General features: G+C 38.9%; 2 protein-coding genes across 2 annotated transcripts in view; both read left to right on the top strand.

Moving 5' to 3' along the window:
- Window positions 1-27510, top strand: part of RAD54B (RAD54 homolog B) — a 64122-nt gene that overhangs the window by 7306 nt on the left and 29306 nt on the right. The gene's annotated exons all lie outside the window — the stretch shown is intronic.
- On the top strand, window positions 10121-17420 carry FSBP (fibrinogen silencer binding protein). Its single transcript, XM_008922116.3, has 2 exons — window positions 10121-11161; window positions 15482-17420. The coding sequence occupies exons 1-2, from the start codon at window positions 10791-10793 to the stop codon at window positions 16005-16007; spliced, it is 897 nt and encodes a 298-aa protein (XP_008920364.2). The 5' UTR covers window positions 10121-10790; the 3' UTR covers window positions 16008-17420.

Raw genomic sequence — 27510 nt, forward strand, 5'->3', positions numbered from 1 at the left:
CTCTGTATCATTTAATGCAGATGATAAACAGTTTGTTATTTTTATATCTTGCTCAAAGCCGCTGTGTTTGGGTTCCAGTGCAGCAGTGGAATGTGTAAATAAATACCCTAGTTTCCACTGAAATTCTTGTGAAACACCTGTGAACCACTGGACAACTGCACACTGTTCACAGAGCTAATCTTTCTGAAACCCAGCCTTGAAAATGCTGCACATTCTTTCAAAAAAGCTTGTTATCTGACATATGGTGTCCATTTCTTGGAGTAGACAAGTAAGGATTTGATTAGATAGCAGCAATCTAAAAATTACAGCATATCTGGCTTAAAAACTCACTTGATTTTCTAGGCTTCTTTTCAAAAAAACTTCTTCCTAAAAATGTCACTAATAAAAGTAAAGCATAAGGGACTCAGAAATTCTACAAGATGAGCTATTTCTAAAGACGTTTAATAGTTTGTAGCAACTGTAAGTGAAACCTATCTATGTGTTGTGATTTTAAGACTGAACTGTAAGATACTGAACATGCTGTTCATTGGGCAGTTTACTATTTGTGATTATAACTTCTGAATACTGGAAAATTATGTTATGTATCTTTGTAGGAAAATGAACTTTACTACTGCGTTTTGAACTGGTATTTGCTTGTGATTAAGAGGCAAAGAGCACAGCAATCTCCTTGGTACCCTTGTTTTGTATTCATAATACAGTACTTGTTGACACTGACAATGGATCTGGGTGGGGGGAGGTAATTTATTTGACATTGTCGTTAGTGTTTTTTCTCACATGCCTCCAGAGAATTCTATCAGCTAAGTCTCCATGCTCTTTAAAAATGAAAATTACTTTAACATTCCTAAACTATTTAACAGTAAGTGAAAACAAAATCATAAATGTGTTTGGAAGGATATTATTGCACCTCTTAAGTGCTTGGTTTCTACTTGTCCTCATTACATTCTGAGAATCTATAAGCAATAACAAGAAAATACAAATAATTTGAATGGAAGAAACAATGGACAGGCAGATCCCTGAACTGTACTTAGTATCTCAGTGTTGCTGGTGAGCAGGATTGGCCAGAACTCAGGTTTTTACTCACATTTTCATCTTCAACTTAATGTTTTTAATATCTATAACTTTATTTATATAAAACATAATGAATTTAATTGATGCCTATTATCTGAGTTTACAGCTTGCCTTCTGTTGGTATTCTTAATTTAGGAGAATGTTGCTCTGTTTTACTCTTTGAGCTTACTACACCATGTGAGGAAATCAATAGCTCTTTCACCTGCACACTTAGATACAACATTCCAGTTGGACTGAGATTTCATTCTTTGAACCTAATGTAAGTGAACAGAAAAACTGGATGTAGTTTTATTCTGTTACAGCTTGCCTCCTGTTTGGTTTTTGGTTCAGGAGTACCTTGTCCTTCATCCATCTCTAACATCTGTTCATGTGTCTTCCAAGAGGAACTTTGTCAGAAGTCATACTCAGATATTATCTTTGACCTAACAATGAGGACAGATTGTAAATATTTCAATTAATGTGTTCATCCTGTGTCTCTCAATAGATGTTGCTGAATGCTTTCCATGCTGATGATATTAATGGTATTTATTATTTGCGTGTTCTGAATATATTTTCTCTATCTTCTCTGCAGTGTTAATGTTTACTGAGTACATTGGTCTGTAAGGTTTGGATTCTTTACACACTTAAGTTTCCTTTTCCGTAATGGGAATCTTTGTTGGCTCCTTCAGCTTTCTAGAACATTGTTACAGGTTTGTCTGATACCTTCTATCACTTGATATGAATAAAAATCCTCTTAACCAATTAATTTGAATATTATAAGAGACAATCCACTGTTCATTTATGACAGTAGCAATCAATTACCTATCACTTTTAATCAGAGGATTCAGAGGATTAAATGATGTTATTTTCAGGGTTTGTCATATTTTCCAGTTTCAGTTTAACTGCTTACTTTAGGTTTCTAGATAACACAAAAACATTCAGGCCTGGCATCTCATAATCAAGCATATTATTGCTAGAATTACTTGGATGTCTGCAAAAGTAGAAGTATTAATTCAATGCCTATTGTTGCACTTTACAGATGAACTGGAAAAGATATTCCAGTGAGGAGTATTTTTACCATCTGTCTCTTTAAGCGGTGGAGCTGCATGTATAGCTGCAGCTCATTCAAAACCTTGAAATGTTTTTATAAACAGCTGGTAAAGCACTTAAGTCTTTGGGTAAAAGATACTGCATAAACATCTGTAGCTCTTAATAATTACCAAGTACACCTTAGCACAGCTAAGGTGCAACTGGATGCCTGAGTGTAAGTAATTTATTACTGCATTGTTTGCAAGATAGATTTTGCAAGTTTGTAAATTTGTTATAATTTCTTATTCAGAATATTACCAAAGTACTTTGCTAGCTCTTTATGTTTCACAATGACCTCCTTCTCCTTGCAATGTTCTGGACAGAATAGTTCGTAATAGTGAATAGACACATTAAAAGACAAGCTGATTCTCAATTCAGAATAGTTTCATTGCTATTTAGTGTCATCTGTACCTGTTTGATCAGGACATCTTAGGAAATGGGGATTGGTTAATAAAACTGGATTGATGTACATGTATCATAAGAGAAATTGTCTATATCTCTGGTGGGAAATTGCTTCCACAAGCATTCATTTATTGCATCAGCCACAGTGGGTATACACGCACAGTGTCACTGGCCCAGCAGTCAATGTGTTGCAGGGAGACTTGTCAGAGAGACTTCTGTGCCCTAGATGGCTTGTGTTTTCACTTTGGGACTCTTTGACATCTCCTCAGGACAACACTTTTTAGTTGGTGCTCTTCCTTAGGATGTGAGATGATTTCTTCTACTCTGCTGCTGTTTTAAGACCTTCCCTGGCATTTTCCCAGGTGACTAAAGACTTGAAATTCCCTGGGCTGTTGTCATGTCCCTAACTGTTGTTACTCATCCTGAATTTGGGATGCCCACCAGCTGAGTGGTGAGATACATGGTGCCAATAGAATTATCAGCCAAGAGTGAGATGGGAAGAAGGAACTTAGAGAAGCTTCACCACCAAAAGCATCATCTCATATAATGTTCAGCAACTGCAAAGCTGCTTTCCTCGGCAGGGCAGCCATCGGCAGTGCTGCTGTAAAACAAATCCAGACTTGCATAATTCTAGTGTGATATTTCCACAGTTAGTACAACCTAATTTATAATTTCATGTGATCATATCTTGCTGTCATGTGAATAACTAGGCTTTATGTAATTATAAATGATATAACCAGGATATTTATGCATTTGAGAAAAGAGCAGTGAATTGACAGAGAAATGTACTTTTCATTTGTCCCAGTTAACTGTGCTCTGTATTTAAACTTATGAAAATAATGAAAGAGAGGGGAAGAAAACCAGAAAGCATGGTATTACATGATCAGAAAATAAAGAAAAAGAGTTATATTAGATGTATGATATTCAACATTTTCCAAAGAAGTTGGAGGGATTAAAATGAAAGTTTTCCAGTCACAACTTGTCTATTGAATGGAACTGGGGCTGCTTCTTTACAGTGAAAAAATATAAATTGCCAGGTTCCTTACTTTTGAGTAGCAATATATCCACTATCAAAGAAAGTTGTGCTCCATGTAAAGATGATAATCTTTCATATATTTTCCTTTATATTGCTAAGTTACTGGAAATTAAAATTTGTAAACAAGAAAAAAAAGACTTTCTTGTGCAGAAACAGATACCTAATTTTGAAACTGCAGACAGAAAGCAAACTCCCCTTTCCAAGAGCTGGCAGGGCATGTGGTGGGAAATGAACTTACTATCCCAATATATTTATTGCAATTTAGCTCCCTGGAGTTGCATGCAAACACACAGCATATAGTCTGCCATATATATAAAAAGAAATTATCTACTTTTTCATTGAATCATTAAAAATTAGGAACTTGGAAAATACTCTGTACAGACAGTATTTTAAACGATTCAGGTTTATCAGTAATAATTCTTTCTGTTCCCTCATTCATTCAGAGAGAAGGTATTCACACAGTTTCTTCTTACTTTTTTTCTCGATTATCAAAATTTATTATCAGGCTATGTGAATGTAAGATGAACAAAAGTGAAATACATGGCTATTTGCATTTTCTTGCATGTCTTTCCTTTACATTCTTCCACACTTTGGAAAGTCCTAGTTTGGAGTGTTGAGGGTTGGGGGGTGTGTGTGTTCCCAGCTCTCCTGTCTCTAACAGATACAAAGGTGGACTTAAGGGAAGACAGAGAGAATGCAGCTATCAGGTGGAGGGACAAGAAATGCCTTACTGAAGGGAACTGGGAGGTTTTCTTGAGCTATCATGAGTATTATTGCAGACTAGGCCTGGATGCCTTCAAAGACAGTTGTCAAATCTTTCTGGAGCTGTGCTCACTGTTTGGATTCCCTCTGTTGCCATGCCAGCATAACTGGAGTCCAGTCCCAGCTTTTGGCTTTGGGCCTTAAGTTTTCCCCTGAAACAGAAGCTTTGTCACAATATGACTCTCCTGAAGTCAACAAGATAACAAGATGGTTATCTCACTGTCCTCGAAATATCCACTGAGCACAATTAGAAGAATGGAGAATGCTTCTCTGTCTAATGCAGGGAATAATGCATGGTAAAGTATTTTGAGGTTAGTATTTAAAAGCATAATCTCCAAAATTTACATGTCTCTATGAAAAAATGTCAGCATTGCAGGAACTTGACTTCTCTTATACCATTTCTTTTTCTAGGGATATCTTGCTAGTGGGGATGTGAGAATTTAAGCAAAATATCCTGAGAAAATCATACTTTCAAACCTTTCTGTATTTCTCAGCTGCTTCTCATCAGTCATCAAAAAACTTGTTGGAAGAGAGGATCAGAGAAGATAAAAAGCATGTATTAGGAATGGACATACTTCTTAATTTGTAAAGAATGGTGCTCTTAGCTTTTCTATTTTTATGGACCTGACTTATAAAGTGAAGAGCTAATTCATGGTGCCATATAGTCACATAGTATTATAATTTATAGTTCTTTAGCTTTAAGCCAAACTTAGTTTGAAGGATGGTTATAGATCTGAATGTGTGGGCCTTGGAATGTGAGACTGAGATGAAGATAAATTCTTTAAAATTTGGCATGGAAGGCATTTCAATTGTCTAAGGGATATATTTATTCCCCATTTCAGTGGGCTAAATGTTGAGAGAATGCCTTACATCAGCAGAGGGAACGGAAGTGTAGTTAGGTTTTATGCTTGGAATTTTAGCTGATAAGAGCCTTGTTGTTGCAGCAGTTGCAGGAACTGTTAGAGGTTAGAAGTTAATACAGGCTAGATGGTGATCATAAAAATAGATGCAGGAAAAAAAAGAGGTAGAGCTTCCCTTTGTTTTCCCCACCCCCAATGCAGGACAGAGGTTTTAGAAAGGAAAAGGAGGAGGAGAAAGGAAAAGAGTGGTCTGAGAGGTCCAGGTACACCAAGGATAAGAACAAGGAAGTACAAAAGTGATGGTAAAAGTGTTGATGAAGATGAGAGGAAAAAATCAAGTTAGATGAGAAAGCCATTTGAAATACAAATTAAGTAATCTAAAAGTACTTCTAAAAGATCTGGTGCAAATGTATTTAAGCACTCTTAACTTCCAGGTGGGGTTGTCTTGCAATTTTCATTTTACAAAACTTTGTCATCTTCAACCCTCTTCTTAATGTGAATAGTGCCTGTACCCCTTAGCTTTAGAGACTGCCCATGAAACAACTGTTCCTATGAGAAATCTCTGGAGTTGAAAGCTTTCTCACCCACCCTTTGCTGCAGCAGGCTCTTAAAGACAAGCAGATTGAATGACTTGGCACTGTCTTGCTATCGTGTCAGTAGAAAGGACTATATGATGACCTAATGGTCAAATGCCTTGATACTTCCCAAATGTTTCCATTGCCAGTATAGCCCAGTATATTCACTGATGGGTAACATACACCATCCTATCTGCTGAATCTTCTTACTGTTTATCATGAGCACAAGAGTACCAGGGTTTCATTTGAGCTTTGATTCAAATCTTGCAATTGTCCTCTTGTTCTCTAAGACTTTCAGGCTCCTTGGTGATTGAAAATGCTAACCCCCAGGTCTCTGTAGAGCCGGTTTATTTGCATATTACTAAATAAGAACAGAAGTCCTTCAGACTTATCCTGGGGCTACCACTTTGTGGCAAAGCACCTTCACAGGTCTTAGCAATCTGTTGGTTTGGTATTTTTTGCACTGGAAGGTCCCAGCCTAAATCACTCAAGCTGGCGTCATTCCCTTCAATATTCATGTTTGCTCTCTGATCCAAACTGCATCTTTCAAAACAGCTGCTTTCTTAGGGCATCCTTAATTCTCTCAGATGTCTTTTTGCCTTTGAATCATGTGCTTTATAGTGATTCTTTTTTTTATATCTGTCATGGAGAGATTCTTCCTCAGTTCTGTGTGACAAAGGATTCTCCCTCTCCCTCTAAGATGCTCCCCTGATTTAAGACATTGTCCTTTTCTGGGTGTTCTGTCTCGTAATGTGCCTAAATTTACATGGGCCACTTGGTGCAGTTATTGGCCATGATATAAACCTATCACTTGTAAAATTTGTGCCCACTGAGCTTTTTCAGCAATTCATAGTAATGCAGCTACTTTAATCCCTGATTGTGTTATAACTGTGACTAATTAATCTCAATAGCTCTCCAGACTGGATGGTTTGTATATTTTTTTGGTAGTAATTCTAGACGTTTTCACAGCAAACCCCCTGAATTTACCTGTTACCTGTAGTTCTAAGTCTTATTTCCCAGCTATTGAAGTTCTGCAACTGTTGTTGTCCCCTCAGTTGTGTTAATACAAGTCTTTAAGAATATGGTTTGCAATTCACCCTACAATCATCCAGATAAGAGGCTGAAAAAGCTTTCTTTTTGTGAATTGTTTGTCCTGTGGCATACTGGATCAGGGAACTACTAACCCAGCTCAGAAAAAATTATTAATGTGAGGACACATCAGTTCCCTGGTCTGATTTGCTCAGAAGATTTGTGAGTGCTCATACCAGCACAGTGAAGGGGCAGGAACATGCCACAGTTGGGGGGAGGCATAAATTACTGTTTTGGCAATGTACCACATTTATGTTGACTTAAACCAATTATTAAATTATTATGCTTGCAAAATAAATAAATAAATAGATTATTCTGCAGCTGGATCATCTTGCTGAACTGGCTGTACCCTGTGTTGCATAAGTGCAAGTGGTGGTGGTGGAAGGTGTAGGATGAAGGGTGGATTGTGGAAACTTTTTTTTTTTGGTAATTGTCTTGGAGCTACACCTATTGTTTCAGCTCAAAGTCTATATGTATCATTAATATCCAGGCTTTCCACTTTCTGTGATTTCTCATCCAAGTACTGGTATGACCTTAGGCTGATGAGCAAAGCTATTTTAAAAAGGAAAAAAAAAGGAAGGAAAAAATCTTGGTTGGCAGCCAGCTTCATTTTTTACAAGGGTTATTTTACAGTCATGCAGAACAATATGTAATTCAGACATTCCATCAGGCACTTGCTCAAAAGAAAACTTTATAGCAGTATTTTGCTATAATTATTCAAGTGTGGAAACTTGGTCTCTCTAACAACATTAAGAATAAGGTGATAGAATGATACAAGTTTAGATAGGTCTAATATAAGGAGTTGCTGCATCAGGTAGCCCATTATAGAGGAGACTGCTGCACCTCCTTGTGGCCAGGACCATAAGGATGTATCCCTAAGAGGCACATGTGCACACTGTATGTGTATATACAGCCAGACATCAAAAAATGCAGCACTTGCACAAACACAAGCAGCTTCAATGGCCTCATCCTTTCCCTTCACTGGCTGACTGTGATGAAAACTGTTTGTGGGGAATACTTATGTACATGACATGGATCCAGCAGCAAGTGGCCTTAAATTCTTATTCTGCTCAGTTACTGGTCCCTAGATCCCCTTGTCTCCCAGTTGTCTCACAAACATGCACTGGGTCTCTCTGGCAGCTGGTCTGGGTTTATGACCTTGCCAGTGGCCAGTCGCCAGGTGTCCTGGTGTCCCTCCAGCAGCCAAATCTCAGACCTTCTGGTCTCTGCAGTATCTGGCCCAGACTCACAGTCGCTCCAGTTCTTGAATCCCAAGCCTATTGCCTGTCTAGTCCGGCTTGGTGTTTGCCAGAGGTCACACACACACAGGTATCCAGGCAGTGTGCCTGGGCTTCAGTCTCTCTGCTTGCCAGTGCCTTCAGCACCTGGCCCACTGTGACCCGTGGTACAACTCCGGCTGCTGGCATATATGCTTCCATACATTGTGTTATGCAGAATGAAGATTCCCCTCACACAGGAAAATAGTTTACTACAAATGCAGTGTAACAAGAAGATAGTACAGTCTGCAATGATCAGGTCAGCTGGGCATGGCTGAACAACCATGAGCAGCCACCTGTTTACATGCACCTAGTCCCTCTTATGCCTTTTTCCCCCCCAGTATCTTCTTATGCTTGTTCTGTCCCAAACCACTTCTATGGTTTACCCTCCCTTGTCTTGCCTTCATTTCTTCCTCTAAATATCCTATACTGTCTTCTCCAATCCCAAAATACTATTCCTGGCATCTCACAATGAGTCCCAACCCAGTGGGCAGTAAGCCCCTCCTTCAGTCTGCAAGGTGGCCTAGGGAGAGCCTCTTCTTGGAACTTGTCCCTCTGGGTCGCACCCTCGGCCCTGGGAGCAGCCGAACTGAGGGCTTGGTTTCTTTCATTTGGGTTATGTGGATTCCTCTGCCTGACACTTTTCACTTGTGCTCCTTGTGTCTGTGGGGAGGAGCCTTTAATCACACAACCTAACAGTGACTTCTTTTTGTCACTAAAAAGTCAAGAGACTGGGCGGGCACTGCACAACTGCTTCAACAGCGGATGGTACAGCTTGCCTCTGACTATTTAATTCTAATACTGCCAGAGCCTAAACTACCTGAAGCACATCCAATTTTTTTTTTCGGTTACAGAAGAACAACAAAGTGCATAAATTAGGGGGAAAAAAAGGATAGCCACCAGCTTTGTACTCTTAATATTAGTAAAGTGCAAAGTGAGAGGAAATAGGGAAGGATTAGGTGTTTAAAAGTGGTGGTTTTCATATAGTGCTTCTAACCACAAGAGTATTTTGTTTCTCAAATTTGAGTATAATAGGCTTCAGACTATAAAATGCTTTATTTAATCTTGGTTTGAAAGCAATTCCAGCAAAGTGGACTGGTCCCAATTTCGTTGGGTGGTACAGGAAAGCCAAGTCTCAGAAAGGGTTCCAGAAGTGCTTGTTATTCTAAATGCTAATTGATTTTCAGCAGTTAAAAGTCTCCTTTTGTTTAACGTGAATTTCTTGTTTTGAATGTGGCTTGTGTCTGCTTTGGGTTTGGGTTTTCTCCCCTTAGAGCAAACAAGTTTATACCTAGATCTTTATAGCCTTAGGATATTTCAAGCTATATAATTATTTCTCTTTCCTCCCCCCCCCCCCCCTTGCTTCTAGGCTCCCTTGTTTTCAAGGCTGAACATGTTAAGCTTAGGAAGCTGTTGCCACTATCTCAAATGGTGTTTGTTTCCACCCTCCGGACTCTTTCAGTGGAGTACGTAATTTTTCAAACTTAGTTTTTGCTTTTCGTGTTTGAAAGCACCTCTCCTTCCATCTGCAGGTTTTTCTCTTTCTCCCATTTGTTGATTTAGTTTAGACCACACAGATGTAAAGCCTTGCGTGCGTTTTTATGTGAAGACTTGGCTTAAGGCGATACGTTGTTGAGTAGACATTAGGAACGCAGGCACGTCTTGCTAACAAAAATCAGATTTTTTTTATCCTGAAAGAATGCCTGGATGTGTTATAATACAAGTCGTTTGTTAGCTGGTGGATATTAGCAGATCCCGGTACCGCACGCTGTACCGCACTCGGTGAATCCGTCACGACTCGGCCGCAGCCCTTGTGCCCCGTCGCAGCCGAGGGGCGATGCGCGGGCCGGGGCGAGCCGGAGCCGCCTCAGGGCCGGCGCGGGCGGCGCTCGGGGCCCGCTCGCACCGGGGCGTTCGTGCCGCTCCCGCCGGTGCCGAAGCCCGGCCGGGGAGCGCAGCGGGCTCTTTAAGAAGCCCCCGTGTCGGTGGCTGTCGCCGGCTGCCAAGTGCGGGAGAAGCCGAGCTTTGCGGCGAAGCCCGAGCGTAACCAGCCGGCTGGGGGAGATGCCGCCCCGCGGTGACTGACAGCAGGACCAGCTCTATGCAAATGGCGCCGGGGGCTCTGCCGGGGCTCTCTCCACACGCCGCCGCCTCTCGCCTCCCGCGCCCCGTAACGCGCCGCGCCTCGCACAAAGCAATTGTTGCTTTTTTGAGGGACGTCGTTTTACACGTAAAATCATCTCCAGCACGGTTTCAGTTTGAGATACGTGTGAGGGAGCTGGGGAGATGTGTCAGAGCTTGTTACTCAAGCTAAATTAGGTAATTTTTAGCTGGGTAACGTGCTAATCTTTAAACCTTTATGTTTCTAAATCCTGCGTATGTCTGGTCTCTTCATACAAAAGTGTATTTTGCTTGTTTCTTCTCGCCTTCTTCAGTCTGAAGCCTTATGTAGGTCAGGCTTGGCTTAAGCAGATTTCCTGAACCTGCGTCAGCTTAAGCTGAAGGAATTTTAATAAACCCTCCCTTGTAGGCGTGGGCCTAAATGAGACTAGCCTAGTTAAGCCTGATCTTTTTCTGTTTGTGAAAAAGAGCTGAGCAGAGCTAGGGGCTGCATGGTGGCTCCAGGAACGGCTTCCTTAATTCAAAGGTAACAATGGTTGGGAAGGCCAGATCTTCTAATTTTACCTTATCTGAAAAGCTCGATTTGCTAAAACTCGTGAAGCCGTACGTTAAAATTCTCGAGGAACATACCAATAAGCATTCTGTAATAGTGGAAAAAAACAAATGCTGGGATATCATAGCTGATAACTACAATGCCATCGGAGTAGATCGCCCTCCTCGTACTGCACAGGGCCTGCGCACGCTGTACAAGAGGCTCAAAGAATATGCCAAACAGGAGCTATTGCAGCAAAAGGAGACTCACTCAGATTGTCAAAGCAGCATTTCCGAGCCAACCAAGAAAGTTGTGGAGATGATTCCACAGATTTCCAATGTGTGTTTAAGAGACAGGAGCGGTGTTCAAAGGTGAGACAATTCTTTTTACTTTGTTACTGAATGAAAATTATGGCGCCTCCTATCTACTATGTAACGCTTTTGCTTGTGCTCAGGCTCCTAGAGGAAATGTTTATCAGAGAAAATTCCCAAATGGGGAACAATGACAAAAATAATACTGCTTTTGTTTTATGGGAAGCTTTATGGTGACTTAGCACTGCATTCTTTTTTTTTTTTTTTTGTTCAGCTCTCTTTCAAAGCTTGTTTCAGAGTCTTTGTCATACTCTGGAAAGTGAGGGTTAAGAGAGAATCAAAGGGAAACAGTAGCTCCAACCTCTACCCCTCCCCTACCTTTTAATAGGCAGATTATTCAAACACTGGCAAAGTGATGGCTATTCTCCTCCATTTAAGGTAATACTGCAGTCATTTTGCAACATATGGAACTGTTAGCAGTTTATATAGGATATTTAATAAAGTTAGTTCCCAGAGCTAAGAAACCTCACTCACATCTCTTTTTTCTTTCATTTACTCTGGTGTTTGCATGTTACATTTTAGTTGATTCCAACCCTTAAAAAAAAAAAAAGACTCCACACTGCAGTGCCTTTGTGAGTGCAAATGTTTTTTTAAATTATACTTTACTTACATTGATGGTGGTTCCCTGAAGCTGGAGCAAAGCTAATTGAAGTCTAAACTCCATGCAATTCTGTGTCTTACATGAGGTAGTTTAAATACAGAGAGAAACTAAGAGGTACAGCATTAGAAGTTTTTCTTTTTTTCTTTTTTTTTGGTAGGTTATTTTTTTTTTTTTTACTGCTCAGTAAAGTGAGACACACTGTCTAGATTTGAGCCAGACATAATACAGGCAGGCAGCGTTCAGGCTTTCTCCCACAGCTGGCTAATGCCCCTCATATCTGACTTGCAACACTCTGCTGGTTCTGTATTGGTCCTTGAGGGATCAAAAAATGCCTGGGTCAGGTTTTGGTTTCTCCAGATACAAAAACTAAGCTTGGGGGGGCGGGGTGGGGAGTCAAATAACTCCCCAGCAACCTTGAGAAAGCTCTGATTTTTCTTATTTTCCCAAGCAGATTAATGGGAAGCAAACTTTCCATATTTTAATCAGATGTACTGACAGTGGGTGCAGCAGCGTAACACTCTAAGAAAACCTGGCATGCGCACACTCGCTGAATTGGACTCATGGTGCCACTGGTTGAACTGAATGGTAACAATTGTCTAAATCCCAACATGCCAGATGCTCTAAAAATATGCTGTTGTGGGTCCTTTGCTTAAAGAAGTCTAAAGCAACTGGGCTGTGCTGCTGCTCCTGGTGAATGCCCCTGGAGGAACCATTCCAAAGAATTCTCTGGAACAAAATGAGGCTTTTAATTGCGCTAATAAAGGTTTCAGTGTCTTGACTACCAACTTTTGTAAGGAGGGGAGAGAAAAAATAGTGTGAGAACTTTGGTTTGTAGATCGGCTTATAAAAAGCACTGACGCTTTTAGTGAATGATTAAGAGCTAATGATCTCCATAGTTTGTCTCCTATAATTTAAACAATTTTTGCAGTTCTTTATGGGTCTGGGAACACTGACTTGATTATTGCTTACCCAAAATGGTTCATCTTAGGAACAACCACTACACTGTGTCCTGAAAGAAAACAATATAATTTAAAAGATTATTTTTTTTCCTGCCCAAACACATCGTTGTTTGATACTTCTAATTTTAACTCTGAGTTGCATTTTACCCTAGTTTTATAAACCCTGTACTGGGTTTTAACTCCCTGGGATGTGGCTTAGGTTTTGTAGGAGGGAAATACAACTTAAAATGAGTCCAAATTCTTAATCGCACCTTTAAGCAATTTCTAGCTCACTGTGATTAAGCAAAACCTGGTGAATCATGGGTGCCTGCAGGGTTATAAACACCATGCCCCAATTGTGGTAACTGTTGTTTGTCTTTCTTTCAGTCAAGTTGTCAGAAACCACATTAGTAACCACCATACAGGCAGCTCTTTTGTTTCTCAATTCCTTCTTTCTCTATTTGCTGTCTAATTGTTTTCCTCTTAAGAGGCTGACTAAGGGGAAAAAGAAAGCCTCATCAGAGTTACCTGAAGGTTTGATAGTTTTTTAGTTCTGTGTGGATTACACTTCGAGAGATGGATTTTTTTCACTGCTTGGAGGCTCTAGTCTATGTTAGACTAAATCTTACCTTTCTTCTATTTAACCTCTCTCACTTTCTCTTTCTGCTCTCTCTCCATTTCCTTTTGTCAGAATGACCTGCTTCTCCTGCTGGTTGTTTCCTATTTTCTCAGGCTAGAAGCTGGCCAGGAGCCAGCAAATAAGAAGGAGGGAAGCTGTATTAGAAGCTGCAGTTGGGAAGAAGGAGGAAACCCGGAATTACAGTCAGCACTAAAAAAAGTGAAAATCTGTGTTCAGAATAATGCTTTTGATGCTCAATAAGAGGAGTAAAAGGAATGTGAGAAAGAAGTATATAGGAAAAGGTGAAGCTTTGTGGCATGAGGAAGAGGCAGTAAGGGGATATAATTGATACTCCATAGGCAGCTCAGGTAACAGTCAATAGAATTAAGATTATCTTGGCTTTTTCTTTGGGGGATTAAGGAAAGGTCAGTTTTCAATACCTGCTTCAGATGGACTGTTTTCAGGGGTTTTTTAAAGAATCTTTAGTTAAAATAGTTTGTGTGGTTGACAGGCTTAATTTTTTGAAAATGCATTGCTCTGACCCTGATGAATTTTTTTACAACTGATTATTGAGAAGCTTTCGTGCTTTTATTCTAGCACGAATTCTATCATTGAATCTAGTATTTTCATGTTAATAGACAGCAGGCTAGTCAGGGTCCTTTAGAAATTGCAACCATGACTGCTTATTTCTTTTAAACCGAGAGTTTTGAAGACCATGGGATATCTAGAAGTTATGATCATGCCACATTTTTATTAAGGAGTTAGTGCATTTACATGAGAATAGGAACTACAAATTACATTTCTTCTTGCTTCTGGGAATTTGAACCCAATCTATTACTAACCAGGACAGTGTTTTAATAATCAAATAGTGTGTGAATTGTAGGGCTTTCAAGACATTTAAAAAGTGTAAAAAAACCCACTTTCCACCCTCCCAATTTAATAGAGAGCAACTTGGGTTCTTGTGTTGGGGAGCATCTGTGAATATTCTGTTAATAACCGATCCACTCACTGCCTTTAACTGCTAGTTAAGTAGTGGCAGCCTGGTTTTCAAAGGGTTGGGAGGTGTCTCAAATCTTCAACCACCAGTTAGAGACCCTGTTTTAGGCAGCCATGGCCATGATGGCGCACTGGCTTCGCTGTCAATACCAAGTTAATATATTTCTGTTCCCATGTTACACTATACTGCCTTCCCAGTCATGCTGCAAGTATTTATTCTTTGCAGATCTGTACTGTAATAGATCAAGAAGCTGATCTGGCTTAAAAAAGCATTACCTGAGTAAAGGAGTGATGTGCAAAAGTGTAGGGTTTCAAGCACAACCGATGGTAGAGAAGTGTCAGGAACAGCTTGAACCATTATTATCATCAAAGCCAATGCAATGTCAAATCATGATTTGAGATGCTGCTGACTCAGGAGTTTACACAAAGACAGATGAGTAAAGTGGGCGTTGTTCTTTTGAAAGGAAATGCACAGAACCATAAGCTTTCTTAATGGAAACACTTCAGTGTCTTCTCTTGAAACTTCAGAAAAATATTAAGATTGCCAATTCAAAGAGGGATTCAAAGCAGGGATTAGCTTGATTCTCAAATTGACTGACAAAGTCATCATTTGGGCTCTGGTTTCTTCTCCCAAGGCTCTTTGCGTAATTTTATTTAGTGATTATTGTACCTTTTAGAAAAAAAACCAAATACTTGGGTGCGTGAGTCAGAAACAGGGAGCACATTAGAACAGAGGGAGATTAATAAGTTTGTGAGATGGAAATATTTCCACTCAATCTCAATTAATCTCCTTGTAAAATCATATTATATATTATATAAACTCTTTCCTCTGTTACTTTCATGGCTTGGTGCTTGGGTTTTTTTATATTTTCACGTCACTAATAGCCTTCCTTGCTTCTCCAGTGCCAGAAGGGCCTCCCAAGGGGAGTTCTCTATTGGCTGTACTGCCTTTCTAGTAATAGATTCTGAATGTGACATGGCTGTGTCTGTGTCACATTCTGTGTCTGTGGAAAGAGAGAGGGGTACAGGTGGTGTTCAGGCAATGAAGTAGAGGGTCCCAGGCACAGATAGCAGAGTAATATTCAAATGAAGTTTTGGTTACTTACAGCTATGCCTTTCCAAATAGTTTTTAATGGATTATTTAAATATGATTTTGTGTGTTCTAGTGCTAGTATCGATAAAGAAACAATTGCTGGTACCAGTTCACCACAGGCAATGTTGGATCACCATCCTGCGACAGTCATGATGGACTTACAATCGGAAGAGGATGTCAAACCTCCTCCTTCTTTGATTATAGACTCACAGCAAAATGAGAACTTAGAACAAGAGGAAGAACACCAGCTGGTGCATATTATGGAAAGGTCTCCTTCAACATCAGTATCTTCAGTTGATATGAGAGTGATGATGTCTCCATCCCCTGTACCAAGAAGAGATGAGTTTTTTAGGCTTGAGGTGGGAGAACGTTTTAGACCAATGTGTAGTTATGACCCACAGATGTTACAAATGCTGAAAGAAGAGCATCAGATAATATTAGAAAACCAAAGAAAAATTGGTCTTTATGTCCAAGAAAAAAGGGATGGTTTGAAAAGAAAGCAGCAACTGGAAGAAGAACTGTTGCGAACAAAAATCAAAGTAGAGAAGCTGAAGGCAATACGACTACGGCGTGATCTGCCAGAATACAGCAATATCTAAATATTTTATTACTTCTGTCATATTCTTTGATATACTTAATAATAAATGCAGAATTGTTCCATATGTTAATATGGATGGATCAAAATCTGGACTTGAGACGTGAAAGCGTATTTTCCACATTGTTGTTTATGTACCTTAGAAAAATACCTCGTATGCATTTGAATGCACCAACTCTTCTGGTCTAAAGTAGTCAAATCCTGTACATTTAAGTGTTTAGATTGATAAAAATCCAAACTTTTAAAATATTTCCACTTATCTCTATTGGAGTAGTGATGAGCTAAGGATATTTAGTCAGATCTTGTTAAAATTTTATTCATATGTATTGTTTTTTCAAATAATCACCTTTACTAGCTTAATGAAGTTACAGGTTAATAAATACATATAAGAAGGAGAAATAAGAGGTTATGTTCAAATGTCTTATTCTTTTCAAGTTGGTAGATCTTGCGACAGTGGTGAGATTTTGCTGACGTATCAGCTTGGAAAACAAAATTACTGGATCGTTATATTTTTTTAATGTTCAGTAGACAGTTGAATAAATGTACATATTTTTAAAAGTTAATACTTTTTGTTTCCAGTGGAAGAGTGTTTCCATAGGATATTATCAAAATAGAGACAATGAATGCAACACTTGGTTTTTAAAACTGCATGCATGTGTAATTTGTGTGTACAGTTACCATGATCGTATATTCAGTTATAGTAATTATACTGGTGATCAACCACATAAATGTCTGATTTCCTCTTTTGCATGCATAATTACTACAGTGTATGTGCAACCAAGACAGTTGCAGGTGCCTTTGATCAGTATGACTAGGACTATAAGCTACTGAAAAGAAATCCTTTCTGTATGTAAGTAACATGTGACTTGAAATCAACAGAGAATTCTGTGTTATTCTGGGTACCTTTTATAGATGCTGTTGTTCTGATCTTTCAATTAGTTTCAAATAAAAAGCCCCAAATAAAAATAAAATTGATTCTTCTGTCTGTCCTAGTAGCAGCTGTTTCCTCTGTAGTTGTGATCAACGTTCATAACTGGAAGAAAAATATCTGGAAAACATCAGTCCCAGATGATTCATTTCTTCATAATTCTAAGTCCTGCCTGTTATGAATGGATCCACAACTGCCTTAGACCTCTGGCTCCTTATTCCCCACAACAATACTTTCCCCTTCCTCTAACCTTTAGCGCAAGAAAAGGAAATGAAGCAGAGAATCAAGGAAAAAGAGAGAACAAAGGAGCTGTAATTCCTCCTGTGCCTCCCATCTCAGAGGGCCCCAACAACATAATGAACAAAAGCAATAGGAAGGAGACTGTTTCTTCCTTGCTCCCGTCACCAGTGTTTTCCCAAATTTGCTTCCTTCTCCACACCCACAGAACCTCAGCATGCAAGCATGAGGCACTGATCTGCATCAGCAGATTCTGAATGAGGTAAGCTCCTTGTGTGTCTTCTGAGTGAACCAGGTTACCTTTGTAGCTACAGGGATAGATGCTTATGGAAAACTATGAAGAATGGGAGCATGTGAGTTTAATTGAGGGCCTAGTGGAGCTTCAAGAATTGTGGTTGAATTTTGTGATAGTAGACAAGAGAATTGATCTTGGCTGTCAGGGCCCGGGATAACTTTAACAGGTTACAGGTAGGAAAAGTTGAGGAAGCAAGTCTTTTGTTTACAAACTGAGAAAAAATACAGAACAGTGAAAACAGATGTTGGCAATACAGAGTTTGCTAATACTTTTTCAGTTGTTTTCTAGAGAACAGAGCACTGTAAATGTCTTGAGAATTTTTGTGTGCACTGAAAATTATGGTGCCTGGAAAAGTGGCCATCGTTTCTGTACAGTCCTTGGCTTTCTGCTGTATTTTTTAGTTCAAGGACATCGATCTGTTTTGTGTAGCTGGAAACATTTCAATGAGACATTCACTTCCTGAGTTCACGAGAATCAAAATGCTGCCTTTAATAAATAAATAAGGATTTTATTTGTTCTACTTCTCAGAAATAGGAAACAGCACTGAATTACCTGCCCTCATCTTGTAGTTTGGAAATGTCTGATCTTATCCTTTTAGTTGAAAATCAGAATTCTAGTTTTCAGTGGTAAGGAATTAATTTCTATTTCTTGTTTCTGTTCTTAGATATTATGCAAATGAAGAAGTTTTTAATAGTTCAGAAAATAATTCCCATACAGCTCATTGTCTTGCAGTGGTTTTGAATTACAGCTAGTCCTATGCTGACCACCAAAATGCTCTAGAGACTTAAGAATATTTTCTGTTGATGCTAGATGAAGAGATGACCTCCAGGGTTTCTATTGGCATGGTATTTTTATTTCGAGGACTAGAACCAGAGGAATTTCCAGTCTTGGAAAGCTTACAGTCTTTTCTGAACTGGCAGGCAAAGTAGTTGCAATAATAGGACTCTGGGTAGAGCAAAGTCTCTCTTGTGTTCTTGGTGCTGGAGGGGAGGAATGCAAATGAATAAAGAAATAAAATACACCAGCCTGGTCAGAACTGTGCTGTTATGGTCAGTGTTCTTCCACATTTGGTTGTTCTGGCTTTGTCTCATTTGTTAGTGAGAAGCCTTTCATTCTTATCTGCAGGCAGCAGCTCTAGTTCAGAGGTCTCTCATGCTTCTTGTTTGCTTTGTTCTCAGTTTTGTTTCTTTTGGTTTTTGGGGAGCTTGGGGAAAGGGGAGACATCTGTTAAGTCCCCTTGGAGCTTGCTGATTTCTTTACTAGTGAGGTGGTGTTGATTTCCTTTCACTATAGACATGTTTCCTCCTTTAGTGGCATTATATTGCTCTCAGAGCAGCATGTTGCTGACTATATATTATACTTTCTATATTGGTAAATCTGCATTTCTTTCTCATTCCACATCTGCTTTACAGTATCAGGTTGTCTGTCTGAGGCAACTTCACTTCTCTGTGCCTGTTCCTGGGTTTTGTTCCATGTATTCCTAATGTTGGGTACATGCACCACAGCTGTGGCTGGTCCTTCTGGACCATGAAGTGCTATGAATTTTTACTGTTCCAATAAATGATACTGTGTTAGTGTGTGTCAAAGGGATGATAGGAAGCCCTTCCCTCCTTCACCCTCATTCTTATCCTCTTACTCCCTTCGCTACATCTGGCAGTGCCATTCACTGTCTGCATGTTTATAATGTACATAGAACAAGCAGAGTAATTTTAGGCAAGGACAATTTTTTACCGTATGTTCATGTCCTTCTACTAAGATAACTGAAATAAACTGACTCTAGAAATAATTTAATTCTCACCATCTAGTGGATTTATGTTTAGGATTCGAATAAAAAGCTGTAATGTGATAATTGTGATGGCATCTTGTGTAATTTCATCTATCTGAGTAATTGTCTAACGGTCAGTCTATAATTTTATCTGCTGCTCCCTAATTATTTTGCTTTTTTTTGTACCTCCCTGCTTCCCTCCTGTAACCTTTTGACTCCTGTGGAATCATCTCAGTGGATGTGCTTGCCTTAGATCAGAATTCTTATCACGTAAAACTGGTACGAGAGAGTACTCCAAGACCAGGAGAGATTATTCATAGCTAAAGCCTTATATATATTTCTGCACATTTTCAAACTTGGGTTTTTTTCCCACATACAATGAAAACGCACAGACTATCTTCTTTGGGAAGACTTGTGCCCACTTAATTTCCAATAGGCAAAGCCATTAAGTTGCTTAACATAAATAAATGAGAGTTGTTTCTGAGTGGGAGGAACAAATAAGGAATTGTGATACCCAGGCTGCCTGGCTAAGCTGTCTTTTAAAATTTCCTGTATCTTGTTTTAAACTGCTTTAGAATGGTTCAATGTGAATTTTAACTTCAATAATGTGATAAAAAAACTACTCAAGAAGATGATAAAGTGTTGTTTTCCTAAGATATTGCTTACTTTTCCATTTTGCACATGAAAATAAAAAGAGGACTTTAAAAAGATTGTTTTTGACATTAAAATGCATTAAATGTAGCTTCTCAGTGTGTATCCCTAACTAGTCATGCTACTATTCTGTTTTAAATATCTAGGTCTTAAATAATTTGAGAAATGTTACTGTCTATATGTTAGATTAAAAAAAAAACAAACAAAAAAAGGTGCTGTTTACAGTAGTTAAAATAGTGTCTGTTAGCTGGCTATGTAACACATAACTAAATTTCAGCCATTCTGTGACCTATGTTTCTATCTCTGATAAAAACAAAAGTGCTTGCCTTGGTGTTGACCAAGTTGCCTGTGTATAGTGATAGTTGGGGCATCCAGTTTGTCTGGGCAAAATTTTTTCCATGATAAAGATACAATTTCCTGAAGTTCCACTGAATGCTAGCCAGCAAAATGTGAACTCTTCCTTGCAAAAGCTACAGTTGCTCAGTGGAAAAGTAGTTGAAAACCTCAGTTCTGATCCGTGTGTGTAGGAAGGTGGATGAGGGTCAGAGAACCCAGGGAAAGCTCAGCCATCTGTAGGCATTGTCATTCCCCACCACCCCTGCCTTTCTTCCATGCTGTGGGATTTCACACTATTTTATCCTAGTGATTACACAGAATGATTCGTTGATACGTCCAAATATCTCTGAGTGAATATAACACCTTGTTTGACTCTGTATTACTCACACAAGAAGGATGTCATATAATTATCATTGAATACTTAATCAGCAGTTACTCCACATAATAGATGATTTTTATTTGCTCTTCAGCAAAACTGCAGACTTGGAAAATGCTACTGAATTTTTTGTATTTTACATATGCAATTAAATTTATTTTTTTAAAGAAATCAATTGTTTCCTAGCCATTTCCTTTTGGCTCTTGATTTTCATCTGTAGTTAGGATAATTGCAATAATTAGCATAATTAAGCATATGTATAGTGAAAAAATAATTCCACTGGATTATATTGCCCCTCTAAACTCAGTTGATGTCAGGACTTAGTTTGGTTAAGGCTCAGTCATTTTCACAGAATCACAGAATTTTCTGAGTTGGAAGGGACCCACAAGGATCATCAAGTCCAGCTCTTAAGTGAATGGCCCATATGGGGATCAAGCCCACGGCGTTGGTGTTATTAGCACCACACTCTAACCAACTGAGCTAATCTCAGGGGTTTTTTGTGTACTGTAGCCTGTGTGTTGCCATTTGTTTACTTTGTATGTCATGTAAGATCCTTGTCTGTATTGCTAATGCTTTCTCGAAATATGTCAGTTTTCAAAGTTTGGAACTTTCTGCATGGTTGAAATAAGAAAATCAGTTTATAAATTACTGATTTATTTGTTGTTGTTGTTTAAGCTTTAGTTTAACAGTGAAGCAATAGGACAAAACATTTATCTAGTTTGGGGATGGGGAGAAGGGATATGGGACTGCTTGTGGTTAGTTACAACATTATTCGTGTCCTGCAATTGCATCAGATAAAAACTGACCAGTGTCAAGTTGTATTTGTTATTAGTCACTGACAATGTCATGTGAAAGAAAGTAATTTATAACTCAGCAGCAGTTTGCAGGTAAATTTTATGTAGCCCACTTGTTGATACTATTAAGAGTATCATTTTGTGAAGTCAAAGCATTTATGTGTGGCATGTGCTGGAAATATAGAATTAAAATCGGTGTGTATACATTGCTGTCGACACATTCTCTGTTGTAGTATGGCGTTTGCTTAGGGCTACATTGTCAGGCCCCCATCCTCCCCAAAAAATTGACATGTAAGTTGTGCAGGTTTCACCCAGGTGATCTTTGCATCATTTTGCATTGTAAGGAAGCTTTGGCAGTAGGTTGTACATTGTGAGGGACTTCCAGATGACATTAGTAGCATCAACTATGTTTGGCCAAACTACTTTATGCTGTTACCTCCTCTTGGGTTATAATGTGTGTGCTCTGTGTTTGCATTTGTGCTTGTTTATGTCTCAGTTTTTTCTGTGAAACAGATTACCTGGAGAATACTCTGTTTAGGATATACTGAGTTTTGATCATCTTTCCTTTGTAGTCTTCCAATTTCCTTGTGCTTTCGAAAAAGTACTCAAAACATGGCATCAAGCTGGTCTTTGGGCATTCCTATAAAACCTAATTCAAGTTTGTCTAATTTGTAAGTCATTGGCAAACACATAATTTGGTAATTTTCAGTACAAGGTTGTTACACTTCGGATGTAGTCCCTAATAAATGAATTCTTAGGAGAGCCTGTCCAGCCTGAGCACATTGAGCCATTGAGAGTGGATCAAGGACTTCTCAGCTGTGAACACCTTGAAAGAGAGCAAGAAAATGTGTCCCTCATTTTGCCACTAACAGGACAGACAGCCTCAGTAAAGGAACCACTTTGTTTAGATCCAGAGAGGATGACAGCAAGGATCCCAAGCACAGCTGTCCTTCTTTTGGGGCAGTAAGTTTTTAGGAGCTGTTGAACTGTTCAGCTAGATAGGTAATGGCCCAGCTCTTTTGCAAAAAAAACCCCAGCAATAACCTGGAAAATACTGTTTGTAGCTCTGGGATTCAGAGTGCTGCACAGTATGTGCGCAGAAAAGGAGTGAATTAAGCTCATTTAGGGAATTTAACCATTGCTGTTTGTTATAATTATTTCTGCTAGATAAAATCTATTCCTTTCAGAATAGTTTTTGTTATATAACTGTATATGCTAATTTGCTGTAGTTGAGTTTTGAAAACACATTGTTCCTAAGTGAACTCCTGAGATGGCACTAAAGATGTTTTTCAGCAGTCCAGAAGTTAAATATATTTTAGGAGTTTCAGATACTTTGAAGATCTAGTGGGCATCTATAAAGATTGTTTTCAGATTAAATATAGTAGAGGTAAATTTAATCTTTTCCTAAATCTCATCCTTCTCTTTTGAGCATGCACATGTACATATGTTCATAGGCATATACAGACCCAATGAGGTACACATATGGTGAGTTGATAAGGAGCTCCACATGCTGCAGAGGCTTTACAGTGACATCAAGGGTCAAAGAAGTCCCTTGGGAATAGCAAGTAGAGCTGGTCTGCTGATGGAAAGCTGCCACATCTCCATGTCTTCTAGCGTTTCCTTATATAAGTGGTCAGCTCAGGACCAAAAATAGGCAGAGTTGACACAAAGTAGGCTCTGCTAAAGGCATCCTGAATTTTAGGGTCCTTGTATGGAATCGTCTTATTAATTTGCATTGGAATTTCTATGCAATTTAAGTTGTATTCAGTTTTCTTACATCCAGAGCCAGCAAAGGCAGCACAGTGAGCACTGCTTACCTCCACAAGGATGAATTTCTTCTCTTCCCTCCTCCCTCACCTTCTCTGTTCCAGTTTTGGTTTCCTAGTAAGAATTACAACTAGAGCTCTAGGTTTTTGTGTTTGGGTCATAAATATTACTTTTTTGCTTGGACTACTGAATGGATTACACTTATGTAAATCAAAGTTATGTAACTTGATTTGGAAAGATTACTCTTTCCCTTTCCAAATATTTCATCAACCACTCTGCAAGTAATCATTGCTGCATAACACATGAAAATTCTAAAAAAATATGACTCATCCCTTGTGTGCCTCTTCCCAGGGTAATGCCATAAATTTTAAACAGTCCTGTTTAAATAATTTAGGATAGGAATATATTGTGTTTCGTGCTTGTGACAGTGGGCGCAAGTTTTATTGGTTATTTGTATTTTAAGGACTCTTTACTGTAATACAGGGACATCAAAGATGGCCATTAATAAACACAAACAGTACATTAAAAGTGTTTTTCCTTCCAGTATATACTAAAACAGATGTTAATACGAAGGAGACATAATCTTAATAAATCCCTTTCTGCCTGCTTGAGTCTTGTTACAGATCTAAAAGTCTTTGCATTTTAGGAACAGAGGTTTTGTGCAGTACAGAAATAGTTTTATTTTTGATAAAAAATGGTAGAAGTAATAGCAAATGCTTAAGAGAATGCCAAACCATGTAATTTCAAAGTGCCACATGTGGGATTAGCTGTGTACCTTCCATTAACATTTAAACACAAAAAGATGCACACTTCCATCTCTGCAAGCTGCTTCAAAAATTAGTGCTTTTTGAGAAGGTTACAATTAGCCTGTGATTATGTAATAGTTGATTAGCTATTTCTTAGTGATTTGCTTTTTTGATAATTTAAATATTTGGAATTTTTTCATATCCCATTTAGACTATAGTTTATTGCAACAAGATTCAGTATTTACAGAACCCAAGGATAAATTTTACTTTCACATATCAGTTTTGCATTTATTTTTTGAAGTAAAAAACCTTTACTTCACAAATTAATCAAAACAACTTTCAGTGTGGATGGCAACATTAAGAAGTGTAGTAAACAAATTATTTGGATGTCATTTGACTGGTTCCAGTGTTTTACCAACCTGATCTGGCTCACTGCACCAAATGATGCCTGCAGCCTTTCAGAATTCTCAATGATGCTGCTTTTTCCTTTGATAATAGGAGTTGCACATCTATTTCTGTGGACTTGACAGAAGCTTTCAGCTTAGTTCATTAATTTTTTACAGTGAAAGCTGGAGTCAGTTGCATTTTTAGACAGTTGAGAGGTTTAGGAAGAATAGTTTTCTACCATGGAGCTATAATTTTGAAAATATGTGCTCTTCATCCTCCCTCCTCTGCAGCTGATACCCTTGAGAGGTAAATGTTTCATTAAATGGTGATGATAGGATTGTTCCTACTTGTTCAAATTAAGCACATCTGACATCTGTTATTGTATATAGAAGATTCCTATCTGAAAATAAAATTAAGTTTACAAGCTCGAGTACCCAAAAACTTGCCAATAGCACAACCTGAACCCAGCTTTCACGTTCTGTTGGGTATAGTAATTAAGTACATGATTAAGGGTTGTATTTCTGTTCTCTTCCTTGCCAGTTCCAGTTCACAGAATGGACTGTGTCCACTCAGTGAGTCACTAGTCAGTATTTTCTTTCTACCTCTTTGTTCGGTTGTAGACCTACCCCTTGTTCTCAGCACACTATTCAAACTATTTTGAATTAATTAGCTATTTTTTTTCCTCTGTTGCTCATCATGATACTATCTGAGTGCCTCCCAGATGTAATTACGTTTCACAACTATCCTTGTGAGATAAGAAGTTGGTATAATCTCCACTTTTTAGGAGATAAAGCGAGAGCTGAGGCACAGAGAGAATAAAACCAAAAAGCCCCATTTTTATGGAAGGTGCAGGCTGAATCATCAAACACTGCATTGTCTCAGTGCTTTGCTATACTGTACAGTTAATCTTTCACAGTTACACCCATGAGTCTTCACTGTTAATACAAATGAGACTGAATCACAAGTCAGGTGCTCAGACAAATATTTATTGCTAAAATTGGGGTGAAATGACTGCCATTACACCACAGAGGAACTCTAGAAGACATGCAAGTAAAGTCCAGTTCTCTAAGGCATTATTCAGCTTATTTAACCACAAGACTGTACTATCAGTCCTTGCATTCTCGGCCTCCTTCATCCCACACCTTTTGCAGTTTACAACAAAGCAGTTCAGGGATGGCACAGGCAGCACCAACTTTTTTTCCTGCCACCTTTCCTGCCTTTCCAGCAGTTCGGTTCTCTGCACTGAATGAGCAAGAGGTCCCATGACAGTGTAGTGCAGCATGTTTTCTGTAAAGGCTTTATCATTAATGCATATGTACAGTGGGGCAGATCAGGTCACTGGAACACTGTTATTTTTGACATCTTCAAACTCTGCTTGACTTCACAACCTTAAAACTATTCACTTAATGGAAGGTGGCTTATGGGGGTGATGAGTGGGTGGGTGACGTAGTTTTGTACTACTGGGTTCAAAATGGGTAGATGTTAATCTTTTGGCTTTTAGAGCAAATTAACATTTCTAAACGGATTATTCCATATCATTTGTTTTCACCTGTGTGAGACAGACAAGGTTGAAAATCTTATCTTTCCCCTTTGGGGTTATGAAGTGAATTACTATACTAAGAGGTCACTGAAGTCAGTGTAGACCATTAATATCATGGCATGCAGTGTTTTGCCCAGTGAGTTTTGCACATGTTTGCTCACAGCAAAGGAACTGAAAGACTGAAAATTTTTCAGGTTGAAGAGCTGAATGTACCGAAGGGACTTCAGGGAAAGTGATATGATGATCCAAACTTTGGATCCTGCTTTGCCTTTGTGGACTTGTCCACTAGAAATTGTTTGATTCTGGGTCTTCTACTAGTCCTAAAGTCAGAATTTATTCGAGTTTGTCTTGCAGGGTGTGATCTGTCACACGTAGCCAGTTCAGGAGCTGAAGTGCCTCCATCTGTTACGTTGTATCTCCCATTGCAGCCCTATCCACTTGTAGAGCAGCTACCAAACTTGGGTCTGTAAAATTACATAAAACAGTGTAACAATTATAGTAGTTTTAAGTTCACTACCTTTAACACTACCTTGGTAGTCTTAAAAATTGAATTAAAGAAAAAATTGAAGGATGGGGGAAGAGAAGTTGACCCTGTTTACCATGAGGCTGTGTTGCTCTGAGTGCTCTTCATGTCTATGTGCAGTCAGTGCCCTTCTGCACTCAACTGCTTGCCATTTTTTATGTTGCACTGCCATGTTGCCCTTATTTCTTCTGTTGTCATTTTCCACTTCTATTTTCCCTGTCATTGCCTAATCTACTCCTGTTCTCATTTCTTTCTCCCAAGTCATCGCTTGATTTCCCTTGATGGCTTTCAACCATATGTTTTTTTTTGTGAACCTTGAATTTTGAGGGTCAGAGATGAGGGGCAGTAAGTTTCTCTTGCACCAGCTCCTGCTCAGAAAATCCTAATTCTCTCTCTGCTCCTTATACTGTACCCCAGTCCCAGTCTGTCCCAGTAGTTCTCCCCATCCGTTCTCCTAACCTAATCTGTTGTCTTCCTACTCTTTTCACTCCCTGTAGGGTTTCTTGCCTTTCTCTGCATTCTTTGCTTCCAGCTCAGACTTACAGTCTTTTACTTAGTTGTCAGTTTTCTGCTGGTTTAACATCAGCCTTCCTTTCCAGCAATAATCTTCGTTTTCAGGCTTTGTCTCCCAAATTACTTTTCCTTGTAGATGTCCTCGTCCCCTCTGCCATCTTTCCCTGTTTGGTGTCAGGACAAGGGATGATGTGTCTAAAGGAGAGGGCCAAGGAAAAATTCCCTGCTGGCACGCATGGAAGAAACCCAGCTTTGGTCTGAGCAGTGAGAGCTGTGACTACAGAGAAGTCTATTCTCGGCCTCAGTTAGAGCATGTCCAGTGTGTAATCCTCAGGAAATTAAGAAAATGTGCAAACTACATTTATTTCCAAGAGCTTTTAGCTTTCAAGAGTGGAAAAGTTTTACCTCAGCCAAAAAAAAAAAAAAGGTGTTATCTTCTTCCCAGATTTTTAGATTCTTTTCCAAAGTATTGAATTAGTAGAGCTTCTACAAGAAATAAGAGTTTATTGTGGCTATGACTGCATTAATTTGTTATTTTTGTTCTCATAAACAGTGATTTTTCTTTCATTGCCAGTTTTTGTGGACATTGTACATGTATGTGAATATGTGTGCTTAAAAGACAGCTAGAATGGAAGATGTACTATGGACT

The sequence above is a fragment of the Manacus vitellinus genome, unplaced genomic scaffold (assembly GCF_001715985.3).
Source record: "Manacus vitellinus isolate BGI_N305 unplaced genomic scaffold, ASM171598v3 scaffold_1_pilon, whole genome shotgun sequence".
Classification (NCBI taxonomy): domain Eukaryota; kingdom Metazoa; phylum Chordata; class Aves; order Passeriformes; family Pipridae; genus Manacus; species Manacus vitellinus.